Here is an 11019-nt window from a genome sequence, read left to right as displayed (position 1 = left end):
CCCACCTCACTGGTTCTTCCTACCAGCTTGAAGGAGTCTCTGGTGAAGCTCTCATCTTGAGTCTTGGTTTGGTGAGCTATAAATACGGAGCTCTGCATTCTGGCACTGACACACAGCAGAGTGCTGCATGGGCATATTTAACTGGAGTCAGGGGTCACAATGAGCCTGTTTGAAATAAAGACTGACAGGACTCATCTGTTGCAAACAACTATTTTTACTGCAACAAAATCGGCATCAACTTAAAACAGCTCTTTGAGGTAAACAGGAAACTCCTGCTGTATAAATAAAACACAGAGCCACTAAAAGTCTTATCTGAACGTAAAAATATCAGGTTCACATCTAAAACAGACGCTCATTATGATCCGTATCGGTTTGTTTAACGATTGAGCAAAATGGGTGAATGGAGCTGGAAGAGAACACCTCGGGCTTCTCCACTTCCTCGTTCTGCAATGTCCATTCTGAGAGACGGGTCGACCTGCAGGTCAAGGACAAGCTGTAAGACAACGGATCAGAACCGCAGCAGCAGCAACAGCAGCAGCAGGGCTGGAGCAACTAATCAGGATGAATCAATTGTTAAAGTACATCTTTTAATGTACTTTTATGAATGAAAAATCAGTAGAATACCATTTAATTTTATCCAATTAATCATCAGAATAATTGATTATTCGTCTAAAATGATCAATTAATCACAAAAAGAACCAACTTTCTAAATAATTCATTAAGTGTCAGAACAAGCAATTAAATGTCAAACTAATCAATTAATCATCGGAATAATCGATTAAGTGTTGGAATAATAGACTAATCGTCAGAATTATTGATCAATTGATTAATCGTCAGAATAATCGATTAATCGTCAGAATAATCGATTAATGGTCAGAATAATCGATTAATCGTCGGAATAAGTGATTGTGAAAATAATTGATCAGCAGACTTTTTGATTATGAGAATAATTGATTGTCAGATTAATTGTCAAAATTATAAATTAATCATCAGAAAAATTGATTGTCAGAATAATCGATTAATCGTCAGAACAAGCAATTAAGAGTCAAAATATTTTGATTAAATGTCAGAATAATTGATTAAGTGCCAGAGCAATCTATAAAGTGTCAGAATAATTGATTGTCTGAATAAACTGATAAATTAATCAATAGCTAAAACAGTCATTGATTCCAGCCCTACACTCATCAGTACTGTACCTGGTCCCACTTCCCGTAGTTCTCGTGGTTTGTTGGAGTGACGGCTTCTCTCGGAGGAGACCTGATGAACAGTCTGCAGAACAAACAGAACCCGTGTTACCGGTTCTGTTGAGGCGTCAGCGTTTCCCGTGCTGGCGTGTGTCTGACCTGGTCAGGCCGTCCCGGCAGTCGTCCTGCAGCTGGCAGATCCTTTCAGCGGTCAGGTGCAGAGTGCTGCTGGGTCCGTTGCACAGCAGGGTGTTGATGGCCATCCGTAGAGCGTTTATCTGAAGGAAAACATCCACACACGTCAGCAAAAGAATGAAAAAAGGCAACGGCTGCACTTACATTTACCACAAAACTCTGCAAATTAGAATTATGAAAATAAATTCACTTTATGGAAATACGCCAATTTCCCAGAAAACAAACGTTTTCCGTAAAACGTTAAATTTTTCAGTTGTATCAAAACTGAAAAACTTTTTCACGTCAGACAAGTTACACCAGTTTGTAACTGGGTTTTAATTGGCTAAGAGCTGAATGTGCTGTAAACATTAAAATACACTGAAATTACTTAAACTGGGGTTAAGAAATACAAATGTGAAAAACTTTAAACTGACAACCAAACTAGATCGGTAAGTTTAGAAAATCAAAACCAGACGTGACACTTTGTGTCAACATTAAACATTTAAAAGTGTGGAAACTTAATATTTACTAAAAAATAGTTAGAATTTAGAACAAATCATAAAGCTGAAACTAACAATTATTTTTCTAATCAATAATTCTGGCGATTAATCGAATAAAGAAATTGGCATAATCAGCAGATTTTTCATGTAAGCTTTTTTCTACAAAATTACAAATACATTAATAAATATGCAAATAAATAATCAAATTCATGTAGTTGATGAGAAAATAAACATTTTCTTGCCTGAAAGGCAACAAAATAGCACTGAGTGAATTTTAACCAGGTGGAGATAAAACTATGCCACTAAAACATAATTAAAACCAAACGGTTTCTAATACATTAAATGCAAAAGGTGTATTTATTTTGTATAGTTTTGGCTCAATTGTTGGTGTTTTTTTTTTTGTTTTGTTTTTTTTAGCAAAAAGCCTTTTTTGAGTCCGTATACTCCAGTTAATCCATTACTGAATTAGTTGATGATTACTTGAATAATCAACTAATCACGATTAATCCGATTAATCATTTCAGATTATTATTACTGATTGAGTCTGAAATATGTTTTTATTAGTATTTTTCCTGTTATTGCTGATGACAGTCATTACCTCAATGATGTCCATGACATCAAACTTGACGTCGAAGGCCAGTTCGATGTCGTTCTCAGGCAGGATGGGCTCCTTCGTCAGGTTGTTGAAGCCCAGGCCGCAGAGCGCCCCGGTGTAGTAGCTCCGCTCTTCGTTTGTGCTGCATAAAGGTTGAAACGGCTGGGAAGTCATCCCCACTGACGCCTGCTGCATATTTAAGCTGCAGTAGCATGGTGGGGTGAACAAACCGTAACTCCATGACAGGTGTGAAGAGCATCATCACCAGGCCAGGCAGTCCAGGGATGTCGGGCAGGATGGACGTATCGTTCAGCATGATATGTGTACCTGATAGCAAAACAGATTTATCGCCTTCATCCACAGAGCTGATGTACTCTGAATTTACCTTTTCCACGATACATAAATGATTCATACAGTTTTCCCACTGTAAAATCCACACACTACTGAAGCGTTTTAAGGTAAGTTTTTAAACTTTTAAGCTACTTTCTTCCCACGTTTTGAACCATGCGTTTTATGGTCCTGTGCGGCTTTCCTGTGGATTTTTCTTCAACCACCAGGGGGCTCTTTAGCAGGAAGTGAATCATTGGAAGTCAAAATTGGAAATCAAAGAAGAAAGCTGATTTTCATTTAGAACAAGCACGATGGAGAAATGTTTTCAAACTCAAACCCGCTCATCATGGAAACAACACAAAGAAGTTCATATGATGCAGCTTTTAAATCGATCGGTACCACCAGATCGATAGCCGCTGCACGTAAACTTGGTGTTAACGAATCCATGGTTCGGCGTTGGAGGCGCTGCTTCCTTGTGAAAAACCGAGAGCGGCGGAGAGACCAGTGGCTTTTAGTCCGGTGCGGCTTATTTATGTACGTTTCCAGGTTTTTTTTTTTAAAAACTTTGTGGGTGCTGCTTATAGTGAGGTGCGCTCTATAGTCCGTAAAATACGGTAACTAAAAAAAATTACATGTTTACCATTACAAGTTCGGATTTATTATTGTTATTAATAAAGTATTGTGATAGTTTTCTACATCCTACAGCAGGAACAAAATAAACTAAAATATAACAAAATTTAACGTTTTGAAATGTTTCATCCTTTACATCTGAACGGTCTGAGAACAAAACACAAATTTAACAAAATGACCCCCAATTTCAATAACATTTAATATAAAAAACAAGACAATATTTATTTAAATTTCACAGGTTAATAAGTCGTTAGAAATAATAAATATTCATTACTTTGAAACAATCCAAACAAATTTCAAGATAAATAACCTTCTTAAGTTAAAGGCATTAACACAATATACAAAGTTTTAAAAAATTCTCTAAAAAATGTTCTCGCTAAGTTTTCTGGCATTTAGCAAATAGAAATAATTTAGGTTATTCTAACTAACCTAAAACAAAAAACTTCAGTCTAATTTAACTTCAAGAAAATATGTCTCTATTTGTATGGAAATATCCGGTTTCAACTGTAAATTATGTTTTCAAATTAAGGCTTTTAACTAAACGTTAGATTGCATTTTAACATCAAGTACTTTCATGGTTTTTATACATAAATTAAGACTTTCCAAACCATGAAAACACCTAATTGAAATGATGAACCCTGTGCATGAAAACATGGTGATACAGTTTAACCTTTGACATCAAGTTATTTTTTATACCGAACCTGAAGTGTTGATGGCCACCATCCCGGCCACAATCATCCTCTGATGTTTGAAATGCGGGTTTTCATTCAGAGTCACGGCGTTGATGCTGCTTTTCTCTATGGAAACGGTCCTGCAGGACGACAAGCCGCTCATCAGCAAACGTCAGGAAATTTAACTTTACTTTCAGCGCTAGATTCTTACCTGTAGTGGGTTTTCCTGCTCAAACTGTAGAAGTTTGTCTGGTAGGAACTTGAAGGTCCGGCCAGATTTACCTGAATAATCAGAAGAAAAGACAGATTTAACAGACAAACATTCATGCACTGCAAGAACCTGGATGCAGAAAACAGTCGGTGAAATGTTGCCACCTAGTGGACAACATCTGTAATTGAAGCAACAATGTTTTCCATGGCAACTAACTTTTTCCAAACTAAAATTACAAAATTTTTCAGTTATTAAAGTATCTGTGTTTTCGACAAACCATAAACTAACATAATTGTGAAGTTTGCAAAAGCAGAACTACAACTAACAATTGTTTTAGTTACTGATTATTCTGTTAATTTATTAGACAAAAGATTTTCATTCACGTTTTTTTACACCATGTTAGAAAAAGATGCAAATGAATAAATAATTAAATTCCTTCTTTAAAGTTATAAAATAAACATTTTATTGCATAGCATTCCTTTGGGGAACCTTGATTGTTTGCAACAAAGAATAAATATGCAGCTAAAAAAACATACTTCCAGCATCAACATGAAAAGCTCCGCCATTTCTGCTCTACTTATCAATAAAATGTGAAGCTAATCTTTGGATTAATTGATTAAAAATGTGATTTTTCTTTTTACATTTGAACTAAGCGAGGTTAAAACTATTCCACTTGAGCTGTGGGAAGAACATATACATATTTTTTTTTATCTTAAAGGCAAAATGTAAATATTTTTGTACAGTTTTGGCTATTTTGCTGCTCTCAGTATGTTTCAGCAATTAGTTATTTTTCAGTTTGTATTCTCCAGTTAATCACTGAAATAATTTTGAACTAATTTAGCAATTGATTAATCATTTCATCACAATTAACCGGGAACTAATTTAGCAATCGATTAATCGTTTCATCACAATTAATCGTTTTCCAAAGATCTGTAATTATAGTCGTGTTTCTCACTGAATCTCCATTTCACTGAGGACTTGCAGTGTTTTCAGTGATTTCACATTTACTACGCTCATTAAAGTTTCTGTTGCAGCTTCCTGACAACCAAAGCAAACCGTTCTTACGTTTGTTTTGGAGCAGGACTTCGGGGTACTGGAGAGCTGAGTGAGCAGAATGTTGATGGTCTCCTCGTCTTCCTTCTTGCGGGCCCTCCAGGACCGGTTGGCAGAACTGTGGCCGTACATTCCTTTCTCCACGTCGTCGTACATCGACAGCAGGTCTTCATGGCTTTGCTGGAACAGACAGGAAACATAGTTTTTTCCATTCTATCCACATAAATGTTGCACTCTGTAAAACTTTCCTCAAAATCTGACTGGATGGTTAATATGAAAAAAAGTGAGAAATTATTTTAGGGAGAAATTACTGGGTTAGTTAGCATTGATTAGCAATGACTAGCGCTGAAACAATTGAGAAGAATCGATTATTAAAATAATTAAAATGAATAAATGCTCAAAAATATATTTTAAAATGCATTTAAGTTGTAAATATATTTATTTTATTTTATCTACAACTAGTTGTTACTGTGTCTTGTCTTTATGCTGCAACTGCGGAGTAATTTCCCTGCTGGAATGAATAAAGTACTTCTATTCTTTTCTATATTTTAAAATGCATTTAAGTTGTACGTCTTATTTGTGAATATACTGCATATCGTATTATGTTTTCACTCTGCCACCAGATATATTCTAAATAATTCTTTGATATTTTTTATTTAACACAAAACCAGGTTTCTAAACTGACCCATGCTGGTGTTTTAATTTTATAAATCATGTACAAATTTACTTTTATTTAAATATGAACTGAAGGAATTTGATACAGTTTGGACCTAATTGTTTAAAATGAATGTTTTATTTATTTACTAACAAAACTAGAGTGGTTCAATTTAAAATCTGCTGAATTAAATCAACCAATCAGTCATTTGTACAGCACATTTCAGCATTTTTAAGTTCTTTACATGATAAAAACACAAAGATGTAGAACTCAATAATTAAAACATTACATTTTGTCACCTGCCATCTTAACATATCAGGATGTTGATTGATTTTTCATTGATTATGTTTCAAAAGAAACTAACCCGGTTTAAGTCTGGATTTAAAGGAACTCAGTGTTTCAGCTCTTTTGCAAGTTTGTTCCAGATTTGTGATGCATAGAAGCTGAATGCTCCTTCTCCATGTTTGGTTCTGGTTCTGGGGATGCACAGCAGAACCAGAACCAGAAGACCTGATCTATTTTATATCTGATAACTGATCAGGATGATTGATTAAAGTAATCGTAGCTCGATGGTACCCGAGAATCGACGTTCTCCTCCGCCTTCACGGCGTGGCCCTCCTCCACCAGTATGTCCACCACGCTGGTGCTCTTCGACTCCTTGTTGAGCAGCAGATCCACTCGCATGACGCCGTACAGGATGGAGTACAGCGACACGATGACCGACTGATGCTTCACCATGGTGACGAAGCAGTCGCGGGCGCGGCTGCTCCACTTGTTCCCCAGTATGGTGGACTGGGCTGACGGGCGCATCCCAGCAACCTGGAACTCATGGGCCTGAAGGAGGAGCAGAGAGGTGGGGTTACAATCATTCCAAGGTTCATGGAGGTTGAAGTGTCCAGGATGTGAGGTGAACCTGAAAGGGCTGAGCCAGCAGGTCAGATGGGAGCTCTCTGAGGCTGCTGCTGAAAACGACGGCCGTGTTGCCAAAGTCCAGAAAGAAAACCTGGGAAATGAAGGAAAAACTCAGCATCTGAATCACTTAATGCAGCTTCAAATTACCAGTTTAACATAGAGCTGCAACTGACGGTGTTATTAGTTATCAGTTAATCTGATTGCCATATTTTCTGGTCTACAGAGCGCACCTCAATACAAGCCGCATCTACAAATAAAAAAATAAAAAAACTGGAAGCCTACATATATAAGCTGTAAACCGCTGGCATCTCCGCCGCTCTCGGTTTTTCACAAGGATGCAGCTACGTCCTAATAAATCTGCCGAACAATGGATTCGTTCACGCCGAGCTTACGCCAGATCGATACTCCTCAACTTAAAAGCTGCATCATATGAACTTCTTCGTGTTGTTTCCCTGATGAGGGGTTTGAAAACATTCCCCCGTCGTGCCTGCTGCTAGCATGTGCTTGTTCTAAATGAAAATCAGCACTTTCGTCTTTGATTTTGACTTCAATGATTCACTTCTTGCTAAAGAGCCCCGGATCTGTGGCATAAAGCATTTCAAGAGAAAAGTCTGAGGAAGAAAAACCTCTAAAATGGATCCTGATTGGAGCTCACCTCCACTGTGTTACCGCGCATGTGCAGGATCTTGGCCCGGTAGTACAGACTCTCCTCGTTGGTCTCAGAGTACGGCGCCAGACACAGCAGATTGGGGTAAAGCGACACCGTCACAGGAGACAAAGTACATTTGTTGATCTCTGCCGTCAGACGCCGCTGCTTTCCCAAGCTGGCTTCATCCGCTGGGAACCCCCAGAAATGTCCCACATCTATCACCTGCAACAAAATTACCCCCGAAAAAACAAACCTCTGTTTCACCTTAGGAGAAAAGCATCTAAATTTCTGCTGGCACCACTTATTATTTAGGCTTGTGAAGCTGTTAGTGGAGGACCGACCTCCGTGATGTTCACCACAAACAGGCGGTTGGGCGGCAGCCGGTCGGGGTCAAGCTTGGTGCAGACCGAGTCCATCAGGGAGAGAGACTGGCTCTGGATGTCAGCCGTCAGCCTGTCCATGAAACACAAACAATAGTTACAAACTGAGCACATTCTGCACAAACATGCCAGATTTAGGGAAAGAAAAAACCCATCTTGACTTTAAGATGAGTTTCTTCATCTTATAGTGGGTTTTATGGATGAGAGTTTGGGTTCCAAACCCCCACAATGGACCCAGAATAATTGACATGACGCCACATGTAGGCCCGTCACAATAACAAATTACTATGAAGCTATTAGGATAAATAATAATATTGTTGTTTTGAGACAATTTTCTAATAACATACAGATCATAATGCAAGAACACATTCGCTAAGATCAGCCAACTTCTAATGAACATTGAACACTGGAACAGACTGATCCGTCATGCAGCTCAGCTGAAAGAAGCCGATGACTTCAGGAGCTTGACGAGGGTTTATATTTTAAAACAGAAAATATGAAAATGCATAAAGTGCATTTTCATCCCACACTGAACTCTGTCTGCACCGTTTCCCTTTCCTGTTCTGGTACGGCCGCCATCTTTGTTTCTGTATCAACGGCTCCACTTAAAAGATGACAAGCGGTGCCCTCTGCTGGATGGCAGCCAAACTACAACACTAAAAGGAAGTCTAAGGAAATGTTATTAGTTAATCGATTCAAACAAAGTTTAATCCAAGGCTGCGTTCACAGAGCAGAAATGGGACCTCTGTCTGATCTTCTGAATGAAGATGAACAACAGATCGGACTTATCGAATGCGACCCAGGCCACTTTGATGTCCGGTCGTTTACATGGGACCTGAATCCTAACGGTCAGGACCTGAACGTCATCAACACTCGACCAACGTCACTGTTCTGCGTCTTGATATGAGCAAGCAGGAAGAAAATAACAACGAGGATTAAATTGTGATGGCTCTGGTTGGATAACTTCAAGCTATGCTCCACCGTTAGCATCTATGTTTACTTCTGAGCGCTCCCTCTATGTGTGACGTTATTGCGCCCTCTACTGGGAATGAGGGACACTTTCTGGCCGTTTGCGGTTCACACTTGGAGAACGCATATATTTGGAAGTCTGAACATTGATGGCAAAAATAAAATAAAATCTGAAATGGGTCACTTCCAGCTGCAGTGTGAACTCTAATAGACAATAAACTACTGTTTGCATCGCTACTTTCAAGAGGTTAAACAGCACATGTTTGGGTCAAAACGTAACAGTATGACAACTGAGCTGTACCGTGAAAATTTCAGGTGAGCGATTGATCTCCTCCCAGTGCAAAACTCGATCTGTTCAGAAGGATAAGTCTGCAGCTCCATTTTAAAGCTCTTATGGGCCATCTGAAGGGCGAGCGTCACCTCTGGCAGCACGCCCGAATCGTTGGAGGTCCGGTGGAACTCCACATAAGCTCTGATGACACACAAACAGGACACTAATAGTGTAACAATAAAAAAAAACTTCACATGAAAGAAAAACCCAAGTGATGTCTGTACCTGGAGCAGTCGAAGGAGACAGTTTTCACCTGTCCACACAGCCGGAACAAAGACTGCAGCTGCTTATAGTAGAGGAAACTGTATGGAGGGAGGTTCCTCACCTAAAGAGCAACAACCAATCAAAACTCAACAAATAAAGCCAAAGTAACAGTTATTCTCAAATTATTAAAACGCCAGAATTAGGGATTTTGTGTAACATAATCAAGTAATTATGTTACCTCCAGTTATAATAAAAATGCATATATCAAATATGAATTCAAAGAAATTTGACTACATAACTTAATGTCTTGAAATTGGGCCTCTGTCTCTTTAAGAAACTCCTCCTCTTTCTGAAGATCATCACAACATGGCTCCTCTATTAACCCTTTAGTTATTAGGTTTAATTAACTAAACCTAATTAGTCTATTAACCTTTAGTTAATAGAGAAGCCATGTTTTTATCAGCGGTTTTTACTGTAGCTCAGCAGTTCCACCAGGTGTTTGCTAATTGCTGCTGGCTAGTCTGAAGGAGTCGAGTGGGGGAGGGCGGCTCAACTGTCATAGAAGGGCTTTAATATTCTTTGGACTTGCTTCCTCTATAAATCAATACTTGCACTTCTCTTTATATTTCTTAAGGACACGGTCTCAGTGCCAAACTATTCTTTTCAAACAAGTTTTCTCTTTTTTCAGGACAATAGCTTCTTTCTCTTTATTTTAAAATTTGTGACTTAAGTAATTAAATCATAAATTTTAATTTGTGATTTAATCATAAATTTTAATTTGTGATTTAATCAAAAATTTTAATTTGTGATTTAATCAAAAATTTTAATTTGTGATTTAATCAAAAATTTTAATTTGTGATTTAATCAAAAATTTTAATTTGTGATTTAAAAATTAAAAATTAAGTGGGGGAGGGCAGCTCTGTGAGGTGGAAGCTCAGAAACTGAAGATCTGAGGAGGAGCTGCGGCTCGAAGGCGGGGCTACATCCATCCAGGCGTTTTTCCCAGCTGAATGGTTGCCATGGAGACTAAACGATTTCTCAAACATGCATGAAAGAATCAAGGGAACACTCCAGGTATGTTGGTGATGAAGGAATAACATTAAATCAAATCCGATTCCCAGGTGTCGTAACTCTGACATAAACATCGATACCATGACTGTTGTTCGAGGGTTGAAGCCGTTCAGCTCTTTGCAGGCCTGCCTTTCATCAATCTCCTGCTGAAAAAAGTAGTTTGGGTAGAAGGCGCCGGCAATGACGATCTAAAACACAACATTAATACATAGTATAGTAATAAATACGTCAACAGTTCATCTGTTGTGCACAGAAATCACAGAAATCCTCCAGCGAAGGCTGACCTGCAGGATGAACTTCTGCCTGTTCATGCTTGTGTTGTCTGGGGACGGAGAGTCTTCTGGGACGTGCATGTTGAACTGGGACATGCGTTTCTTCAGGTCCTCATACAACTCTGCAACCTGGAGAATAGAGTAAATACGCCGCTTGTCCAAAACACATGCAATGAAAGCAAATAGGTACGAGCTTCCCTTTACCTGACCAAGTTATAAAACTTATCC

The 11019-nt window shown here is 38.5% G+C and overlaps 1 protein-coding gene across 2 annotated transcripts in view; it reads right to left on the bottom strand.

The window, feature by feature from the left end:
* Nucleotides 1-194: 194 nt before the first annotated feature.
* Nucleotides 195-11019, bottom strand: part of tdrd9 (tudor domain containing 9) — a 34066-nt gene continuing 23241 nt past the window's right edge. For both annotated transcript variants that reach the window (XM_044143567.1, XM_044143566.1), the window contains exons 20-35: nucleotides 10804-10920; nucleotides 10600-10707; nucleotides 9469-9569; nucleotides 9215-9385; nucleotides 7906-8017; nucleotides 7571-7786; nucleotides 6917-7006; nucleotides 6580-6837; nucleotides 5361-5528; nucleotides 4296-4366; nucleotides 4115-4224; nucleotides 2684-2780; nucleotides 2457-2595; nucleotides 1344-1462; nucleotides 1197-1269; nucleotides 195-475 (exon numbers count right to left, since the gene is read on the bottom strand). In XM_044143567.1, coding sequence (XP_043999502.1) covers nucleotides 377-475; nucleotides 1197-1269; nucleotides 1344-1462; nucleotides 2457-2595; nucleotides 2684-2780; nucleotides 4115-4224; nucleotides 4296-4366; nucleotides 5361-5528; nucleotides 6580-6837; nucleotides 6917-7006; nucleotides 7571-7786; nucleotides 7906-8017; nucleotides 9215-9385; nucleotides 9469-9569; nucleotides 10600-10707; nucleotides 10804-10920 — 2049 coding nt within the window. In that variant the 3' untranslated portion in view covers nucleotides 195-376. The remainder of the gene's footprint in view (nucleotides 476-1196; nucleotides 1270-1343; nucleotides 1463-2456; nucleotides 2596-2683; nucleotides 2781-4114; nucleotides 4225-4295; nucleotides 4367-5360; nucleotides 5529-6579; nucleotides 6838-6916; nucleotides 7007-7570; nucleotides 7787-7905; nucleotides 8018-9214; nucleotides 9386-9468; nucleotides 9570-10599; nucleotides 10708-10803; nucleotides 10921-11019) is intronic.

This window comes from Gambusia affinis, linkage group LG16, assembly GCF_019740435.1.
Source record: "Gambusia affinis linkage group LG16, SWU_Gaff_1.0, whole genome shotgun sequence".
In the NCBI taxonomy this organism is placed as follows: Eukaryota; Metazoa; Chordata; class Actinopteri; order Cyprinodontiformes; family Poeciliidae; genus Gambusia; species Gambusia affinis.
This window is presented reverse-complemented; position numbering and strand designations above follow the sequence as displayed.